Source organism: Nerophis lumbriciformis, linkage group LG30, assembly GCF_033978685.3.
Source record: "Nerophis lumbriciformis linkage group LG30, RoL_Nlum_v2.1, whole genome shotgun sequence".
NCBI classification, from domain to species: Eukaryota; Metazoa; Chordata; class Actinopteri; order Syngnathiformes; family Syngnathidae; genus Nerophis; species Nerophis lumbriciformis.
Genome location: NC_084577.2, coordinates 27485087 through 27508032, shown reverse-complemented (window position 1 = coordinate 27508032; position 22946 = coordinate 27485087). Strand labels below are relative to the sequence as shown.

The following is a 22946-nucleotide window of genomic DNA, read 5'->3' as shown; positions in this document are numbered from 1 at the left end:
AATAAACATAATAATACAATTTATCTCTAGTCTGGATGATTTAGTTCTTGTCACCCTGTTGTCCTCCCGTCGTGAAAAAAGGCTGTTTAGATAATTGATACTTCAAACTTGCATAAATAAATATTAAGGAATATAACATAACTTGGCTTCTGAGAGCTTCAAAATGTAATGAATAAAATGCTAAAGTTGTTGATAAACAAGCAATTATTTTAATAATTAAATATGGTCATTTTTCAAATGAATTATTTAAAATCAATTATTTCAAATATGTTTATTTTAATGTATAATTCTATGGCTGGATGTAATAAGGAGTCACGAAAAAATACAATTAATTTTGATGTTTTTAGCAAAATATAGTAAAAATGTATTTAGTTTAGTTTTTTTTTTGTGGTTTTTTTTAAGTTAATAAATATATTTATTTTTAGGTCAAATAAACATAATAATACAATTTATCTCTAGTCTGGATGATTTAGTTATTGTCACCCTGTTGTCCTCCCGTCATGAAAAAAGGCTGTTTAGATAATTGATACTTCAAACTTGCATAAATAAATATTAAGGAATATAACATAACTTGGCTTCTGAGAGCTTCAAAATGTAATGAATAAAATGCTAAAGTTGTTGATAAACAAGCAATTATTTTAATAATTAAATACGGTCATTTTTTCAAATGAATTATTATGATCATTTAAAATCAATTATTTCAAATATGTTTATTTTAATTTATAATTCTATGGCTGGATGTAATAAGGAGTCACAAAAAAAATACAAATAAAAATACAATTAATTTTGATGTTTTTAGCAAAATATAGTAAAAATGTTTTTATTTTATTTTATTTTTTTAAGTTAATAAATATATTTATTTTTGGTAAAATAAACATAATAATACAATTTATCTCTAGTCTGGATGATTTAGTTCTTGTCACCCTGTTGTCCTCCCGTCGTGAAAAAAGGCTGTTTAGATAATTGATACTTCAAACTTGCATAAATAAATATTAAGGAATATAACATAACTTGACTTCTGAGAGCTTCAAAATGTAATGAATAAAATGCTAAAGTTGTTGATAAACAAGCAATTATTTGAATAATTAAATATGGTCATTTTTCAAATGAATGATTTAAAATCAATTATTTCAAATATGTTTATTTTAATGTATAATTCTATGGCTGGGTGTAATAAGGAGTCACAAAAAAATACAATTAATTTTGATGTTTTTAGCAAAATATAGTAAAAATGTATTTAGTTTAGTTTTTTTTTGTTGTTTTTTTTTTAAGTTAATAAATATATTTATTTTTAGGTAAAATAAACATAATAATACAATGTATCTCTAGTCTGGATGATTTAGTTCTTGTCACCCTGTTGTCCTCCCGTCATGAAAAAAGGCTGTTTAGATAATTGATACTTCAAACTTGCATAAATAAATATTAAGGAATATAACATAACTTGGCTTCTGAGAGCTTCAAAATGTAATGAATAAAATGCTAAAGTTGTTGATAAACAAGCAATTATTTTAATAATTAAATATGGTCATTTTAAATGAATTATTATGATCATTTAAAATCAATTATTTCAAATATATTTATTTTAATTTATAATTCTATGGCTGGATGTAATAAGGAGTCACCAAAAAAATACAAATAAAAATACAATTAATTTTGATGTTTTTAGCAAAATATAGTAAAAATGTATTTAGTTTTGTTTTTGTTTTTTTTCAAGTTAATAAATATATTTATTTTTAGGTCAAATAAACATAATAATACAATTTATCTCTAGTCTGGATGATTTAGTTCTTGTCACCCTGTTGTCCTCCCGTCATGAAAAAAGGCTGTTTAGATCATTGATACTTCAAACTTGCATAAATAAATATTAAGGAATATAACATAACTTCTGAGAGCTTCAAAATGTAATGAATAAAATGCTAAAGTTGTTGATAAACAAGCAATTATTTTAATAATTAAATATGGTCATTTTTCAAATGAATTATTTAAAATCAATTATTTCAAATATGTTTATTTTAATGTATAATTCTATGGCTGGATGTAATAAGGAGTCACAAAAAAATACAATTAATTTTGATGTTTTTAGCAAAATATAGTAAAAATGTATTTAGTTTAGTTTTTTTTTTGTTTTGTTTTTTTTAAGTTAATAAATATATTTATTTTTAGGTCAAATAAACATAATAATACAATTTATCTCTAGTCTGGATGATTTAGTTCTTGTCACCCTGTTGTCCTCCCGTCATGAAAAAAGGCTGTTTAGATAATTGATACTTCAAACTTGCATAAATAAATATTAAGGAATATAACATAACTTGGCTTCTGAGAGCTTCAAAATGTAATGAATAAAATGCTAAAGTTGTTGATAAACAAGCAATTATTTTAATAATTAAATATGGTCATTTTTCAAATGAATTATTTAAAATCAATTATTTCAAATATGTTTATTTTAATTTATAATTCTATGGCTGGATGTAATAAGGAGTCACGAAAAAATACAATTAATTTTGATGTTTTTAGCAAAATATAGTAAAAATGTATTTAGTTTTTTTTTTTGTTTTTTTTTAAGTTAATAAATATATTTATTTTTAGGTCAAATAAACATAATAATACAATTTATCTCTAGTCTGGATGATTTAGTTCTTGTCACCCTGTTGTCCTCCCGTCATGAAAAAAGGCTGTTTAGATAATTGATACTTCAAACTTGCATAAATAAATATTAAGGAATATGACATAATTTGGCTTCTGAGAGCTTCAAAATGTAATGAATAAAATGCTAAAGTTGTTGATAAACAAGTAATTATTTTAATAATTAAATATGGTCATTTTTCAAATGAATGATTATGATAATTTAAAATCAATTATTTCAAATATGTTTATTTTAATGTATAATTCTATGGCTGGATGTAATAATGAGTCACAAAAAAAATACAAATAAAAATACAATTAATTTGGATGTTTTTAGCAAAATATAGTAAAAATGTATTTAGTTTTTTTTTTTTTTTTTTAAGTTAATAAATATATTTATTTTTAGGTCAAATAAACATAATAATACAATTTATCTCTAGTCTGGATGATTTAGTTCTTGTCACCCTGTTGTCCTCCCGTCATGAAAAAAGGCTGTTTAGATAATTGATACTTCAAACTTGCATAAATAAATATTAAGGAATATAACATAACTTGGCTTCTGAGAGCTTCAAAATGTAATGAATAAAATGCTAAAGTTGTTGATAAACAAGCAATTATTTAGATAATTAAATATGGTCATTTTTCAAATGAATTATTATGATAATTTAAAATCAATTATTTCAAATATGTTTATTTTAATTTATAATTCTATGGCTGGATGTAATAAGGAGTCACAAAAAAAATACAAATAAAAATACAATTAATTTTGATGTTTTTAGCAAAATATAGTAAAAATGTTTGTTTGGTTTTTTTTTTTTTTTTTTTTTTTAAGTTAATAAATATATTTATTTTTAGGTCAAATAAACATAATAATACAATTTATCTCTAGTCTGGATGATTTAGTTCTTGTCACCCTGTTGTCCTCCCGTCATGAAAAAAGGCTGTTTAGATAATTGATACTTCAAACTTGCATAAATAAATATTAAGGAATATAACATAACTTGGCTTCTGAGAGCTTCAAAATGTAATGAATAAAATGCTAAAGTTGTTGATAAACAAGCAATTATTTTAATAATTAAATATGGTCATTTTTCAAATGAATTATTTAAAATCAATTATTTCAAATATGTTTATTTTAATGTATAATTCTATGGCTGGATGTAATAAGGAGTCACAAAAAAAATACAAATAAAAATACAATTAATTTTGATGTTTTTAGCAAAATATAGTAAAAATTTATTTATTTATTTATTTTATTTTTTTAAGTTAATAAATATATTTATTTTTAGGTCAAATAAACATAATAATACAATTTATCTCTAGTCTGGATGATTTAGTTATTGTCACCCTGTTGTCCTCCCATTGTGAAAAAAGGCTGTTTAGATAATTGATACTTCAAACTTGCATAAATAAATATTAAGGAATATAACATAACTTGGCTTCTGAGAGCTTCAAAATGTAATGAATAAAATGCTAAAGTCTTTGATAAACAAGCAATTATTTTAATAATTAAATATGGTCATTTTAAATGAATTATTATGATAATTTAAAATCAATTATTTTAAATATGTTTATTTTAATGTATAATTCTATGGCTGGATGTAATAAAGAGTCACACAAAAATACAAATAAAAATACAATTAATTTTGATGTTTTTAGCAAAATATAGTAAAAATGTATTTTTATTTATTTATTTATTTATTTAAGTTAATAAATATATTTATTTTTAGGTCAAATAAACATAATAATACAATTTATCTCTAGTCTGGATGATTTAGTTCTTGTCACCCTGTTGTCCTCCCGTCGTGAAAAAAGGCTGTTTAGATAATTGATACTTCAAACTTGCATAAATAAATATTAAGGAATATGACATAACTTGGCTTCTGAGAGCTTCAAAATGTAATGAATAAAATGCTAAAGTTGTTGATAAACAAGCAATTATTTTAATAATTAAATATGGTCATTTTTCAAATGAATTATTATGATAATTTAAAATCAAATATGTTTATTTTAATTTATAATTCTATGGCTGGATGTAATAAGGAGTCACAAAAAAAATACAAATAAAAATACAATTAATTTTGATGTTTTTAGCTAAATATAGTAAAAATGGATTTTTTTTTTTTTTTTTTTTTTTTTTTAAGTTAATAAATATATTTATTTTTAGGTAAAATAAACATAATAATACAATTGATCTCTAGTCTGGATGATTTAGTTCTTGTCACCCTGTTGTCCTCCCGTCATGAAAAAAGGCTGTTTAGATAATTGATACTTCAAACTTGCATAAATAAATATTAAGGAATATAACATAACTTGGCTTCTGAGAGCTTCAAAATGTAATGAATAAAATGCTAAAGTTGTTGATAAACAAGCAATTATTTTAATAATTAAATATGGTCATTTTAAATGAATTATTATGATAATTTAAAATAAATTATTTTAAATATGTTTATTTTAATTTATAATTCTATGGCTGGATGTAATAAAGAGTCACACAAAAATACAAATAAAAATACAATTAATTTTGATGTTTTTAGCAAAATATAGTAAAAATGTATTTAGTTTGTTTTTTTTGTTTTTTTTAAGTTAATAAATATATTTATTTTTAGGTCAAATAAACATAATAATACAATTTATCTCTAGTCTGGATGATTTAGTTCTTGTCACCCTGTTGTCCTCCCGTCATGAAAAAAGGCTGTTTAGATAATTGATACTCATGCTAAAGTTGTTGATAAACAAGCAATTATTTTAATAATTAAATATGGTCATTTTTCAAATGAATTATTATGATCATTTAAAAGCAATTATTTCAAATATGTTTATTTTAATTTATAATTCTATGGCTGGATGTAATAAGGAGTCACAAAAAAAATACAAATAAAAATACAATTAATTTTGATGTTTTTAGCAAAATATAGTAAAAATGTTTTTATTTTTTTATTTTTTTTTAAGTTAATAAATATATTTATTTTTGGTAAAATGAACATAATAATACAATTTATCTCTAGTCTGGATGATTTAGTTCTTGACACCCTGTTGTCCTCCCGTCGTGAAAAAAGGCTGTTTAGATAATTGATACTTCAAACTTGCATAAATAAATATTAAGGAATATAACATAACTTGGCTTCTGAGAGCTTCAAAATGTAATGAATAAAATGCTAAAGTTGTTGATAAACAAGCAATTATTTTAATAATTAAATATGGTCATTTTAAATGAATTATTATGATAATTTAAAATCAAATATGTTTATTTTAATGTATAATTCTATGGCTGGATGTAATAAGGAGTCACAAAAAAATACAAATAAAAATACAATTAGTTTTGATGTTTTTAGCAAAATATAGTAAAAATGTATTTAGGTTTTTTTTTTTTTTTAAGTTAATAAATATATTTATTTTTAGGTCGAATAAACATAATAATACAATTTATCTCTAGTCTGGATGATTTAGTTCTTGTCACCCTGTTGTCCTCCCGTCATGAAAAAAGGCTGTTTAGATAATTGATACTTCAAACTTGCATAAATAAATATTAAGGAATATAACATAACTTGGCTTCTGAGAGCTTCAAAATGTAATGAATAAAATGCTAAAGTTGTTGATAAACAAGCAATTATTTAAATAATTAAATATGGTCATTTTTCAAATGAATTATTATGATCATTTAAAATCAATTATTTCAAATATGTTTATTTTAATTTATAATTCTATGGCTGGATGTAATAAGGAGTCACAAAAAAAATACAAATAAAAATACAATTAATTTTGATGTTTTTAGCAAAATATAGTAAAAATTGATTTTTTTTATTTTTTTATTTTTTTTTAAGTTAATAAATATATTTATTTTTAGGTAAAATAAACATAATAATACAATTTATCTCTAGTCTGGATGATTTAGTTCTTGTCACCCTGTTGTCCTCCCGTCATGAAAAAAGGCTGTTTAGATAATTGATACTTCAAACTTGCATAAATAAATATTAAGGAATATGACATAACTTGGCTTCTGAGAGCTTCAAAATGTAATGAATAAAATGCTAAAGTTGTTGATAAACAAGCAATTATTTTAATAATTAAATATGGTCATTTTAAATGAATTATTATGATCATTTAAAATTAATTATTTCAAATATGTTTATTTTAATTTATAATTCTATGGCTGGATGTAATAAGGAGTCACAAAAAAATACAAATAAAAATACAATTAATTTTGATGTTTTTAGCAAAATATAGTAAAAATGTATTTAGTTTTTTTGTTTTTTTTAAAGTTAATAAATATATTTATTTTTAGGTCAAATAAACATAATAATACAATTTATCTCTAGTCTGGATGATTTAGTTCTTGTCACCCTGTTGTCCTCCCGTCATGAAAAAAGGCTGTTTAGATAATTGATACTTCAAACTTGCATAAATAAATATTAAGGAATATAACATAACTTGGCTTCTGAGAGCTTCAAAATGTAATGAATAAAATTCTAAAGTTGTAGATAAACAAGCAATTATTTGAATAATTAAATATGGTCATTTTTCAAATGAATTATTATGATAATTTAAAATCAATTATTTCAAATATGTTTATTTTAATGTATAATTCTATGGCTGGATGTAATAAGGAGTCACAAAAAAAATACAAATAAAAATACAATTAATTTTGATGTTTTTAGCAAAATATAGTAAAAATTTATTTATTTATTTATTTATTTATTTTTAAGTTAATAAATATATTTATTTTTAGGTCAAATAAACATAATAATGCAATTTATCTCTAGTCTGGATGATTTAGTTCTTGTCACCCTGTTGTCCTCCCGTCATGAAAAAAGGCTGTTTAGATAATTGATACTTCAAACTTGCATAAATAAATATTAAGGAATATAACATAACTTGGCTTCTGAGAGCTTCAAAATGTAATGAATAAAATGCTAAAGTTGTTGATAAACAAGCAATTATTTTAATAATTAAATATGGTCATTTTTCAAATGAATTATTTAAAATCAATTATTTCAAATATGTTTATTTTAATGTATAATTCTATGGCTGGATGTAATAAAGAGTCACGAAAAAATACAATTAATTTTGATGTTTTTAGCAAAATATAGTAAAAATTTATTTAGTTTAGTTTTTTTTTTTTTTTTTTTTAAGTTAATAAATATATTTATTTTTAGGTAAAATAAACATAATAATACAATTTATCTCTAGTCTGGATGATTTAGTTCTTGTCACCCTGTTGTCCTCCCGTCATGAAAAAAGGCTGTTTAGATAATTGATACTTCAAACTTGCATAAATAAATATTAAGGAATATGACATAACTTGGCTTCTGAGAGCTTCAAAATGTAATGAATAAAATGCTAAAGTTGTTGATAAACAAGCAATTATTTTAATAATTAAATCTGGTCATTTTTCAAATGAATTATTTAAAATCAATTATTTCAAATATGTTTATTTTAATGTATAATTCTATGGCTGGGTGTAATAAGGAGTCACAAAAAAATACAATTAATTTTGATGTTTTTAGCAAAATATAGTAAAAATGTATTTAGTTTAGTTTTTTTTGTTGTTGTTTTTAAGTTAATAAATATATTTATTTTTAGGTCGAATAAACATAATAATACAATTTATCTCGTCTGGATGATTTAGTTCTTGTCACCCTGTTGTCCTCCCGTCATGAAAAAAGGCTGTTTGGATAATTGATACTTCAAACTTGCATAAATAAATATTAAGGAATATAACATAACTTGGCTTCTGAGAGCTTCAAAATGTAATGAATAAAATGCTAAAGTTGTTGATAAACAAGCAATTATTTAAATAATTAAATATGGTCATTTTCCAAATGAATTATTATGATAATTTAAAATCAATTATTTCAAATATGTTTATTTTAATTTATAATTCTATGGCTGGATGTAATAAGGAGTCACAAAAAAAATACAAATAAAAATACAATTAATTTTGATGTTTTTAGCAAAATATAGTAAAAATGTATTTTATTTTATTTTTTATTTTTATTTTTTTTAAGTTAATAAATATATTTATTTTTACGTAAAATAAACATAATAATACAATTTATCTCTAGTCTGGATGATTTAGTTCTTGTCACCCTGTTGTCCTCCCGTCATGAAAAAAGGCTGTTTAGATAATGGATACTTCAAACTTGCATAAATAAATATTAAGGAATATGACATAACTTGGCTTCTGAGAGCTTCAAAATGTAATGAATAAAATGCTAAAGTTGTTGATAAACAAGCAATTATTTTAATAATTAAATATGGTCATTTTTCAAATGAATTATTTAAAATCAATTATTTCAAATATGTTTATTTTAATGTATAATTCTATGGCTGGATGTAATAAGGAGTCACGAAAAAATACAATTAATTTTGATGTTTTTAGCAAAATATAGTAAAAATGTATTTAGTTTATTTTTTATTTTTTTTATTTTTTTTAAGTTAATAAATATATTTATTTTTAGGTCAAATAAACATAATAATACAATTTATCTCTAGTCTGGATGATTTAGTTCTTGTCACCCTGTTGTCCTCCCGTCATGAAAAAAGGCTGTTTAGATAATTGATACTTCAAACTTGCATAAATAAATATTAAGGAATATAACATAACTTGGCTTCTGAGAGCTTCAAAATGTAATGAATAAAATGCTAAAGTTGTTGATAAACAAGCAATTATTTTAATAATTAAATATGGTCATTTTTCAAATGAATTATTATGATCATTTAAAATCAATTATTTCAAATATGTTTATTTTAATGTATAATTCTATGGCTGGATGTAATAAGGAGTCACAAAAAAAATACAAATAAAAATACAATTAATTTTGATGTTTTTAGCAAAATATAGTAAAAAATGTATTTAGTTTTTTTTTTTTTTTTTTTAAAGTTAATAAATATATTTATTTTTGGTAAAATAAACATAATAATACAATTTATCTCTAGTCTGGATGATTTAGTTCTTGTCACCCTGTTGTCCTCCCGTCATGAAAAAAGGCTGTTTAGATAATTGATACTTCAAACTTGCATGAATAAATATTAAGGAATATAACATAACTTGGCTTCTGAGAGCTTCAAAATGTAATGAATAAAATGCTAAAGTTGTTGATAAACAAGCAATTATTTTAATAATTAAATATGGTCATTTTTCAAATGAATTATTATGATCATTTAAAATCAATTATTTCAAATATGTTTATTTTAATTCATAATTCTATGGCTGGATGTAATAAGGAGTCACAAAAAAATACAAATAAAAATACAATTAATTTGATGTTTTTAGCAGTTTTTTTTTTTTTTTTTTAAGTTAATAAATATATTTATTTTTAGGTCAAATAAACATAATAATACAATTTATCTCTAGTCTGGATGATTTAGTTCTTGTCACCCTGTTGTCCTCCCGTCATGAAAAAAGGCTGTTTAGATAATTAATACTTCAAACTTGCATAAATAAATATTAAGAAATATAACATAACTTGGCTTCTGAGAGCTTCAAAATGTAATGAATAAAATGCTAAAGTTGTTGATAAACAAGCAATTATTTTAATAATTAAATATGGTCATTTTAAATGAATTATTATGATAATTTAAAATAAATTACTTCAAATATGTTTATTTTAATTTATAATTCTATAGCTGGATGTAATAAGGAGTCACAAAAAAATACAAATAAAAATACAATTAATTTTGATGTTTTTAGCAAAATATAGTAAAAATGTATTTAGGTTTTTTTGTTTTTTTTTAAGTTTATAAATATATTTATTTTTAGGTCGAATAAACATAATAATACAATTTATCTCTAGTCTGGATGATTTAGTTCTTGTCACCCTGTTGTCCTCCCGTCATGAAAAAAGGCTGTTTAGATAATTGATACTTCAAACTTGCATAAATAAATATTAAGGAATATAACATAACTTGGCTTCTGAGAGCTTCAAAATGTAATGAATAAAATGCTAAAGTTGTTGATAAACAAGCAATTATTTTAATAATTAAATATGGTCATTTTAAATGAATTATTATGATAATTTAAAATCAATTATTTCAAATATGTTTATTTTAATGTATAATTCTATGGCTGGATGTAATAAGGAGTCACAAAAAAAATACAAATAAAAATACAATTAATTTTGATGTTTTTAGCAAAATATAGTAAAAACAAAATTTAATTTAAAAAAAAAATTTTTTTAAGTTAATAAATATATTTATTTTTAGGTCAAATAAACATAATAATACAATTGATCTCTAGTCTGGATGATTTAGTTCTTGTCACCCTGTCACGAAAAAAGGCTGTCCTCACTCAGGTCCGCATGGAGCTGGAGGGGGCGTGGCTTCCAGCTCCGACTGAAAATCGGGAGATTTTCGGGAGGAATATTTGTCCCGGGAGGTTTTCGGGAGAGGCGCTGAATTTCGGGAAAATTCGGGAGGGTTGGCAAGTATGGCATTTGTCAATGTGACCGAGTATCAAATGATTATAGTCGCATCATGCTTAGTCTCCAGAGGCAGACCAGACGGCATCCAGTAACAAACGTGTCCGCATCATTCAACTTAATATGAAATATTCATATAAATTAAAAACATGTGTTATGATGTGTGCTGACATTACGACTCCGAGCTCCGATATCAGTACGGTATCAGCGGTAAAAAAAAAAAAAAAGTTGTATCGGGACACCCCAGTTGGTAACGCTAGGATGACAGCTTGCTCCATCCATTTGAGCGTACAGATGTGTAGTAGTACACGTAAACTATGACATCACCTTTTGATTGACAGTGTATTGATGACAAGTCAACGTGTCTAACCCATTGATGTTGTTGTCTTTGTCCCGCCCCCTTTTTCAACAATCTCTCCATCTCCCCGCTCTCTCTCTCTCTCTTCGTTCTGTCTTCCTTCGCTCTTTTTTCACGACCATCGACGACATCCTCCATGCCCCCCCCCCCCCCCCCCCCCGCTGTCCACAGGACAAGTCGTCCCAGGCCCTGAGCCTGTCCAACGTGGCCGGGGTCTTCTACATCCTGGTGGGCGGCCTGGGCCTGGCCATGCTGGTGGCGCTGGTGGAGTTCTGCTACAAGTCTCGGGCGGAGGCCAAGCGCATGAAGGTGGACCTTAGCCCCCCCCACTGCCCCAGCCCCTCCCCCAGCACGCAGAACCTAGCCACTTATAGGGAGGGGTACAACGTGTACGGCTCCGAGGGGGTCAAGATCTAGGGGTAGGACTTAGAGGCTGCCGCCGAGGTGGGATCACAATGTTATTTTTTTGTTTTTTTTTTGTTTTTTTGAGGCTGCCGTTGCAGAAGCGTGTTGTTCTTCATGTGCTCGTGAATACATGACGTCACGCATCGTGGAACCAATCACCTCATTTTTTTTTTGTTTCATTTTTGCATAATATTTCATGACATTTTTATACGCTACCTCGGAAGCCATACCATGCCAGTACTCAACGGTACTTTTATGTGCGGTAATACAAAAGACAAAAGCAGTGAAGTCGTCACATTGTGTAAATGGTAAATAAAAAAGAGAATACAGTGATTTTGCAAATCCTTTTCAACTTGTATTAAATTGAATAGACTGCAAAGACAAGATATTTCATGTTGGAACTGATAATAATAATAATAATAATAATAATAATAAATAATAATAGATTTTATTTGTAAAAAGCACTTTACATTGAGTAAACAACCTCAAAATGCTACAGTGTATTAAAAAAAAAAAAAAAAAAAAAAGATAATAAAAAAATAAATAAAAATTAAAAACTGGAACAGCCAAATAGCTAAAACTAGTATGAATATATCTAAAAAAAAAAGGCTTTTAAAAAAAAAAAATGTTTTTTAAGCCTTTTTTAAAAGCATCCACAGTCTGTGGTGCCCTCAGGTGGTCAGGGAGAGCGTTCCACAGACTGGGAGTGGCGGAGCAGAAAGTATAAAAATATATATATTCATATATATATATATATATATATATATATATATATATATATATATTAGGGCTGCAACAACTAATCGATTAAATCGATTAAAATCGATTATAAAAATAGTTGGCGATTAATTTAGTCATCGATTCGTTGGATCTATGCTATGCGCATGTGCAGAGGCTACTTTTTATTTTATTTTTATAAACCTTTATTTATAAACTGCAACACGTACAAACAGCTGAGAAACAATAATCAAAATAAGTATGGTGCCAGTATGCTGAGTTTTTTTTTTTTTTCAATAAAATACTGGAAAGGATAGAAATGTAGTTTTTCTCTTTTATCCGATTATTAATCGATTAACCGAAGTAATAATCGACAGATTAATCGATTATCAAATTAGTTAGTTGCAGCCCTAATATATATATATATATATATGTAATTATTATTATTATATTATTTTATTATATTATATTATATTATTTTATTTATATATATATATGTATATATATATATATATATATATATATATATATATATATATATATATATATATATATATATATATACACACAAACCCATATATATTTATTTATTTATTTTAAAACAATTTAGTTTGGTTTTTTTAATTTTAGATTTTTTTCAATCGATTAAGAATCTTGATTTGTTATTTTTTTTAAATTGACACCATATATATATATATATATATATATATATATATATATATATATATACATATATATATATATATATATATATATATATATATATATATATATATATATATATATATATATATATATATACACACACACACACCCATATATATTTATTTATTTATTTTAAAACAATTTAGTTTTGTTTTTTTAATTTTAGATTTTTTTCAATCGATTAAGAATCTTGATTTGTTATTTTTTTTAAATTGACACCCTATATATATATATATATATATATATATATATATATATATATATATATATATATATATATATATATATATACACACACACACACACCCATATATATTTATTTATTTATTTTAAAACAATTTAGTTTTGTTTTTTTAATTTTAGATTTTTTTCAATCGATTAAGAATCTTGATTTGTTATTTTTTTTAAATTGACACCCTATATATATATATATATATATATATATATATATATATATATATATATATATATATATATATATATATATATATATATATATATATATATATATATATATATATATATATACACACAAACCCATATATATTTATTTATTTATTTTAAAACAATTTAGTTTGGTTTTTTTAATTTTAGATTTTTTTCAATCGATTAAGAATCTTGATTTGTTATTTTTTTTAAATTGACACCATATATATATATATATATATATATATATATATACATATATATATATATATATATATATATATATATATATATATATATATACACACACACACACCCATATATATTTATTTATTTATTTTAAAACAATTTAGTTTTGTTTTTTTAATTTTAGATTTTTTTCAATCGATTAAGAATCTTGATTTGTTATTTTTTTTAAATTGACACCCTATATATATATATATATATATATATATATATATATATATATATATATATATATATATATATATATATATATATATATATATATATATATATATATATATATATATACACACAAACCCATATATATTTATTTATTTATTTTAAAACAATTTAGTTTGGTTTTTTTAATTTTAGATTTTTTTCAATCGATTAAGAATCTTGATTTGTTATTTTTTTTAAATTGACATCATATATATATATATATATATATATATATATATATATATATATATATATATATATATATATATATATATATATATATATATATATACACACACACACACACATATATATTTATTTATTTATTTTAAAACAATTTAGTTTTTTTTTTTTAATTTTAGATTTTTTTCAATCGATTAAGAATCTTGATTTGTTTTTGTTTTTTAATTGACACCCCTAATAATTACATCTATTAAGGAATATTTCTGTTAGTAATTCAATTACTTTTTGAGGGAAAGTAACGGGAGTTGATTACTTTAATAGATGACTTTATTAAAGTAATTTTATTACTAGGTATGGCTAGCTTGTGTGCTATTGTGTGCTTAGCTGTTGTGTAGCGACCATCTTCCTAGCGGCCTGGAGCCTACCATGTTTGCCTTTTGTAAATGACTGATGGTTGTGTGCTTATTGGAGTCGCTGTCCAGCTTTGCACAAGCACACAACTGCTTGCATCGCACATGACATCGCACGTTTTACATGCAAGCCAACACACTGTAAATCGATGCTTGTTTTTGCTGATATAGGACCGATATTTGATATCAGGACACCACTAATTTTTAGTGCAGATTCGATGGTAAGTGAACAACCCAGTGCACTTTACAAGCATTTACCAACAGGAATACTTTTTTTTATTTACGTCTCACGTACAAACAACAAGTGTAAAAAGCACTTTACATTGAGTAAACAACCTCAAAGTGCTACAGTGTATTAAAAATAAATAAATAAAAAGATAAATAAAAATAAAAACTGGAACAGCCAAATAGCTAAAACTAGTATGCATATATCTAAAAAAAAAAAGGCTTTTTTAAAAAATAATGTATTTTAAGCCTTTTTTTAAAAGCATCCACAGTCTGTGGTGCCCTCAGGTGGTCAGGGAGAGCGTTCCACAGACTGGGAGCGGCGGAGCAGAAAGTATAAAAATATATATATATATACACAACTGCAACAACTAATCGATTAAATCGATTAAAATCGATTATTAAAATAGTTGGCGATTAATTTAGTCATCGATTCGTTGGATCTATGCTATGCGCATGCGCAGAGGCTACTTTTTTTTTTAATTTTTATAAACCTTTATTTATAAACTGCAACATGTACAAACAGCTGAGAAACAATAATCAAAATAAATATGGTGCCAGTATGCTGGGGGTTTTTTTTCAATAAAATACTGGAAAGGATAGAAATGTAGTTCGTCTCTTTTATCCGATTATTAATCGATTAACCGAAGTAATAATCGACAGATTAATCGATTATCAAATTAGTTAGTTGCAGCCATAATATATATATATATATATATATATATATATATATATATGTAATTATTATTATTATATTATTTTATTATATTATATTATATTATTTTATTCATATATATATATATATATATATATACATATATATATATATATATATATATATATATATATATATATATATATATATATATATATATATATATATATATATATATATATATACACACACACACCCATATATATTTATTTATTTATTTTAAAACAATTTATTTGGTTTTTTTTTATTTTAGATTTTTTTCAATCGATTAAGAATCTTGATTTGTTTTTTGTTTTAAATTGACACCATATATATATATATATATATATATATATATATATATATATATATATATATATATATATATATATATATATATATATATATATATATACACACACACCCATATATATGTATTTATTTATTTTAAAACAATTTAGTTTTTTTTTTTAATTTTAGATTTTTTTCAATCGATTAAGAATCTTGATTTGTTATTTTTTTTAAATTGACACCCCTAATAATTACATCTATTAAGGAATATTTCTGTTAGTAATTCAATTACTTTTTGAGGGAAAGTAACGGGAGTTGATTACTTTAATAGATGACTTTATTAAAGTAATTTTATTACTAGGTATGGCTAGCTTGTGTGCTATTGTGTGCTTAGCTGTTGTGTAGCGACCATCTTCCTAGCGGCCTGGAGCCTACCATGTTTGCCTTTTGTAAATGACTGATGGTTGTGTGCTTATTGGACTCGCTGTCCAGCTTTGCACAAGCACACAACTGCTTGCATCGCACATGACATCGCACGTTTTACATGCAAGCCAACACACTGTAAATCAATGCTTGTTTTTGCTGATATAGGACCGATATTTGATATCAGGACACCACTAATTTTTAGTGCAGATTCGATGGTAAGTGAGCAACCCAGTGCACTTTACAAGTATTTACCAACAGGAATACTTTTTTTTAATTTACGTCTCACGTACAAACAACAAGTGTAAAAAGCACTTTACATTGAGTAAACAACCTCAAAGTGCTACAGTGTATTAAAAATAAATAAATAAAAAGATAAATAAAAATAAAAACTGGAACAGCCAAATAGCTAAAACTAGTATGCATACATCTAAAAAAAAAAAAAGGCTTTTTTTTAAAATAATGTATTTTAAGCCTTTTTTTAAAAGCATCCACAGTCTGTGGTGCCCTCAGGTGGTCAGGAAGAGCGTTCCAAAGACTGGGAGCGGCGGAGCAGAAAGTATATATATATATATATATATATATATATATATATATATATATATATATATATATATATATATATATATAGGGCTGCAACAACTAATCGATTATAAAAACAGTTGGCGATTAATTTAGTCATCGATTCGTTGGATCTATGCTATGCGCATGTGCAGAGGCTACTTTTAAGAAAATATTTATAAACCTTTATTTATAAACTGCAACATGTACAAACAGCTGAGAAATAATAATCAAAATAAGTATGGTGCCAGTATGCTGTTTTTTTTTTCAATAAAATACTGGAAAGGATAGAAATGTAGTTTGTCTCTTTTATCCGATTATTAATCGATTAACCGAAGTAATAATCGACAGATTAATCGATTATCAAATTAGTTAGTTGCAGCCATAATATATATATATATGTAATTATTATTATTATATTATTTTATTATATTATATTATATTATTTTATATATATATATATATATATATATATATATATATATATATATATATATATATATATATATATATACACACACACACCCATATATATTTATTTATTTATTTTAAAACAATTTAGTTGTTTTTTTTTATTTTAGATTGTTTTCAATCGATTAAGAATCTTGATTAGTTATTTTTTTTAAATTGACACCATATATATATATATATATATATATATATATATATATATATATATATATATATACACACACACCCATATATATTTATTTATTTATTTTTAAAACAATTTATTTATTTTTTTTAATTTTAGATTTTTTTCAATCGATTAAGAATCTTGATTTGTTTTTGTTTTTTTAAATTGACACCCCTAATAATTACATCTATTAAGGAATATTTCTGTTAGTAATTCAATTACTTTTTGAGGGAAAGTAACGGGAGTTGATTACTTTAATAGATGACTTTATTAAAGTAATTTTATTACTAGGTATGGCTAGCTCGTGTGCTATTGTGTGCTTAGCTGTTGTGTAGCGACCATGTTTGCCTTTTGTAAATGACTGATGGTTGTGTGCTTATTGGACTCGCTGTCCAGCTTTGCACAAGCACACAACCGCTTGCATCGCACATGACATCGCACATTTTACATGCAAGCCAACACACTGTAAATCGATGCTTGTTTTTGCTGATATAGGACCGATATTTGATATCAGGACACCACTAATTTTTAGTGCAGATTCGATGGTAAGTGAACAACCCAGTGCACTTTACAAGTATTTACCAACAGGAATACTTTTTTTTTATTTACATCTCACGTACAAACAACAAGTGTAAAAAGCACTTTACATTGAGTAAACAACCTCAAAGTGCTACAGTGTATTAAAAATAAATAAATAAAAAGATAAATAAAAATAAAAACTGGAACAGCCAAATAGCTAAAACTAGTATGCATACATCTAAAAAAAAAAAAGGCTTTTTTTTAAAATAATGTATTTTAAGCCTTTTTTTAAAAGCATCCACAGTCTGTGGTGCCCTCAGGTGGTCAGGAAGAGCGTTCCAAAGACTGGGAGCGGCGGAGCAGAAAGTATATATATATATATATATATATATATATATATATATATATATATATATAGGGCTGCAACAACTAATCGATTATAAAAACAGTTGGCGATTAATTTAGTCATCGATTCGTTGGATCTATGCTATGCGCATGTGCAGAGGCTACTTTTAAAAAAATATTTATAAACCTTTATTTATAAACTGCAACATGTACAAACAGCTGAGAAATAATAATCAAAATAAGTAGGGTGCCAGTATGCTGTTTTTTTTTTCAATAAAATACTGGAAAGGATAAAAATGTAGTTTGTCTCTTTTATCCGATTATTAATCGATTAACCGAAGTAATAATCGACAGATTAATCGATTATCAAATTAGTTAGTTGCAGCCATAATATATATATATATGTAATTATTATTACACACACCCATATATATTTATTTATTTATTTTAAAACAATTTAGTTGTTTTTTTTAAATTTTAGATTTTTTTCAATTGATTAAGAATATTGATTTGTTTGTTTTTTTAAATTGACACCATATATATATATATATATATATATACACCCATATATATTTATTTATTTATTTTAAAACAATTTAGTTTTTTTTTTTTAAATTTTAGATTTTTTTTTCAATCGATTAAGAATCTTGATTTGTTTTTGTTTTTTTAAATTGACACCCCTAATAATTACATCTATTAAGGAATATTTCTGTTAGTAATTCAATTACTTTTTGAGGGAAAGTAACGAGAGTTGATTACTTTAATAGATGACTTTATTAAAGTAATTTTATTACTAGGTATCGCTAGCTTGTGTGCTATTGTGTGCTTAACTGTTGTGTAGCGACCATGTTTGCCTTTTGTAAATGACAGAAGGTTGTGTGCTTATATCGCACATGATATCGCACATTTTACATGCAAGCCAATACACTGTAAATCGATGCTTGTTTTTGCTGATATAGGACCGATATTTGATATCAGGACACCACTAATTTTTAGTGCAGATCCGATTGTAAGTGAACAACCCAGTGCACTTTACAAGCATTACCAACAGGAATACTTTTTTTATTTACGTCTCACGTACAAACAACAAGTGTCAAAATGTATTTATTGACAGGGTGTACAAGACCACTAAAACACCGCCCGCATGCGAGCCAGAAACCATAACGGCATGGTACCGTTGAGACCCCTTTTCTAACTTGCTGTCAAAACAACACAGTATTTTCGTTTATATTCGGTCTGGCATGAACGTCCCCCGGGTGGAATGCACTTGCGCTCGGAAATCAAACCCGAGCCAAATACGCCAGCGAGTCAGGAAAGGGTAGCGGTGGACCGCGGCGATGGCGCATCAAACGGGCCGAGGGCCAAGTGGCGTGCGACGGTGTGAGTGCAGGCCAGCAGGGGGAGGGAGAGGGAGCCGGAGTCCCCCCCCCCCCGCCAATGGCTTTCACGCCGTAAAACTGCGAGAGCTCCCAGTAAATTTACAAACACTGATGAAATGCACAAGTGATTTTGTAAATTCATAGCGGCGGTCAATTTCCCGCGAGCACAGTTTGTCTCCTTTTATGTGTCCATAAAGTGGAGTTGCGCATCCCCGCTGTTGATTGTCCAAAGAAGTGCTTCGACAGAACCCTGAAAAGTGAAAACTATTACTTAGCATCTCCGCAGGGGAGACCCCACCCCCTGAACACTTCATGCCGCGCAGATGATGTTTTCAAAATATCCATGAAATAATGTGGTGCGTGCGAAAGAGATCGTCTTTTAAAGGGGAACTGCACTTTTTTATTTATTTATATAAGACAAGAAAACAAATGTTCTCTTTTTATAGAAAACCAGTGAATGTCAGGTTCAAACACTGATGACATCTATTAAACAAGACAAGAGGCAAGGAAACAAACAGAGACAGAATTCAATTTAGCTCAATTGAGGAGTGACGTGTAGACACTGTACCCTTGCACAGTGTCGTCACACGCTCTGGCGAAAGATTGTACGCCTCCTCTTTTATTTGGACTTTCACTGATTACATGGCAACAGCTGTTTCTAAGGGACAGGGGTCGTAAACAGCCATCGCCTTTGATCAAAACAGTTCAAAGAAAAAGTCGTAAAACAAACAGAGACAGAATTCAATTTGGACTCAATATATTGAGGAGAGTCGCCCGGACATTGTATCCTTCTACAATCTCCAGCACGCGCTGCCAAAAGATTGTATGCCTCCTTTTTTTTATTTTGGACCCTCCCCGACCACATGGCAACAGCTGTTTCTAAGGGACAGGGGTCGTAAACAGCCATCGCCTTTGAACAAAACAGTTCAAAGAAAAGCTCGTAAAACAAACAGAGACAGAATTCAATTTGGACTCAATATATTGAGGAGAGTCGCCCGGACATTGTATCCTTCTACAATCTCCAGCACGCTCTGCCAAAAGATTGTATGCCTCCTTTTTTTTTATTTTGGACCCTCCCCGACCACATGGCCACGGCTGTTTTTCCAAAGGACAAAGGTCGCAAAAATTTCACAGAAAGGTTGTTAACAATTCACAGAAAAGGTCAGTTCAAAAAGAGTTCGTAAAATAGTTCAAAAAGAGGTCCATAAAATAGTTCAAAAAGAGTTCGTCTGGAAATTGGGCAGATCCTGTCATCTCTCCGCTTTGAAGCCCTTGGGCCAGAACAACATCCTTCTGTTGATTACCATACATGAGAGAAAACAGAAAACCCTTCATGTGGCTTCTCCCCCTTACACATTGGAGTTTTACGAGCATTCTTCTTGGTAGGTTTCAAAGACAGCCCCTGTCCTTTTGCCTAGGACTCATTTCAACACAAAGTTTTTTGCGATAACTTACAAACAATTATTCTAACAGTGAAGTTGTCACGTTGTGTAAATGATAAATATAAACAGAATACAATGATTTGCAAATCCTTTTTAACTTGTATTCAATTGAATAGACTGCAAAGACAAGATACTTAACGTTTGAACTGGAAGATGTCAGGTTCAAACACTGATGACATCTATTAAACAAGACAAGAAGCAAGGAATTAAACAAAGACAGAATTCAATTTAGCTCAATTGAGGAGAAACGCATAGACACTGTACCTTGATATCAATAATTAATTATTAAAACAAAAGTGCCGAAAACAACCTAAAATGTTTATATATTTTTTTAGTCGATTCTCAAAATGTATTCATCCATTATCATCCCACAGGTGAACAGGCTAATTGGGAACAGGTGGGTGCTATGATTGGGTATAAAAGCAGCTTCCATGAAATGCTCAGTCATTCACAAACTAGGATGGGGCGAGGGTCACCACTTTGTCAACAAATGCGTGAGCAAATTGTTGAACAGTTTAAGAACAACATTTCTCAACCAGCTATTGCAAGGAATTTAGGGATTTCACCATCTACGCTCCGTGATATCATCAAAAAGTTCAGGGAATCTGGAAAAATCCCTGCACGTAACATTCAATGCCCGTGACCTTATATTACTGCATCGAAAAGCGACATCAGTGTGTAAAGGATATCACCACATGGGCTCAGGAACACTTCAGAAAACCCCTGTCAGTAACTACAGTTGGTCGCTACATCTGTAAGTGCAAGTTAAAACTCTACTATGTTAAGCCAAAGCCATTTATCAACAACACCCAGAAATGTCGCAAATTGTCCAACAGTTTAAGAACAACATTTCTCAACCAGCCATTGCAAGGAATTTAGGGATTTCACCATCTACGCTCCGTGATATCATCAAAAAGTTCAGGGAATCTGGAGAAATCACTGCACGTAACATTGAATGCCCGTGACCTTGGATCCCTCAGGCGGTACTGCATCAAAAAGCGACATCAGTGTGTAAAGGACATCACCACATGGGCTCAGGAACACTTCAGAAAACCACTGTCAGTAACTACAGTTGGTCGCTACATCTGTAAGTGCAAGTTAAAACTCTACTATGCAAAGCCAAAGCCATTTATCAACAACACCCAGAAATGCCGTAAATTGTCCAACAGTTTAAGAACAACATTTCTCAACCAGCTATTGCAAGGAATTTAGGGATTTCACCATCTACGCTCCGTGATATCATCAAAAGTTTTAGAGAATCTGGAGAAATCACTGCACGTAACATTCAATGCCCGTGACCTTCAATCCCTCAGGCGGTACTGCATTAAAAAGCGACATCAGTGTGTAATGGATATCACCACATGGGCTCAGGAACACTTCAGAAAACCACTGTCAGTAACTACAGTCGGTCGCTACATCTGTAAGTGCAAGTTAAAACTCTACTATGCAAAGCCAAAGCCATTTATCAACAACACCCAGAAATGCCGTAAATTGTCCAACAGTTTAAGAACAACATTTCTCAACCAGCTATTGCAAGGAATTTAGGGATTTTACCATCTATGCTCCGTGATATCATCAAAAATTTTAGAGAATCTGGAGAAATCACTGCACGTAACATTGAATGCCCGTGACCTTGGCTCCCTTTAGGCGGTACTGCATCAAAAAGCGACATCAGTGTGTAAAGGATATCACCACATGGGCTCAGGAACACTTCAGGAAACCACTGTCAGTAACTAC

The 22946-nt window shown here is 27.0% G+C and overlaps 1 protein-coding gene across 4 annotated transcripts in view; it reads left to right on the top strand.

Moving 5' to 3' along the window:
- Positions 1 to 22946, top strand: part of gria4a (glutamate receptor, ionotropic, AMPA 4a) — a 417233-nt gene that overhangs the window by 388925 nt on the left and 5362 nt on the right. For 2 of the 4 annotated variants that reach the window (XM_061925858.1, XM_061925861.1), the window contains exon 17: positions 11572 to 11709. In XM_061925858.1, the coding sequence (XP_061781842.1) occupies positions 11572 to 11709 (138 nt within the window). Of the gene's footprint in view, positions 1 to 11571; positions 11845 to 22946 lie in introns of all 4 variants that reach the window. The other 2 variants (XM_061925860.1, XM_061925859.1) reach the window with 2 other exon arrangements.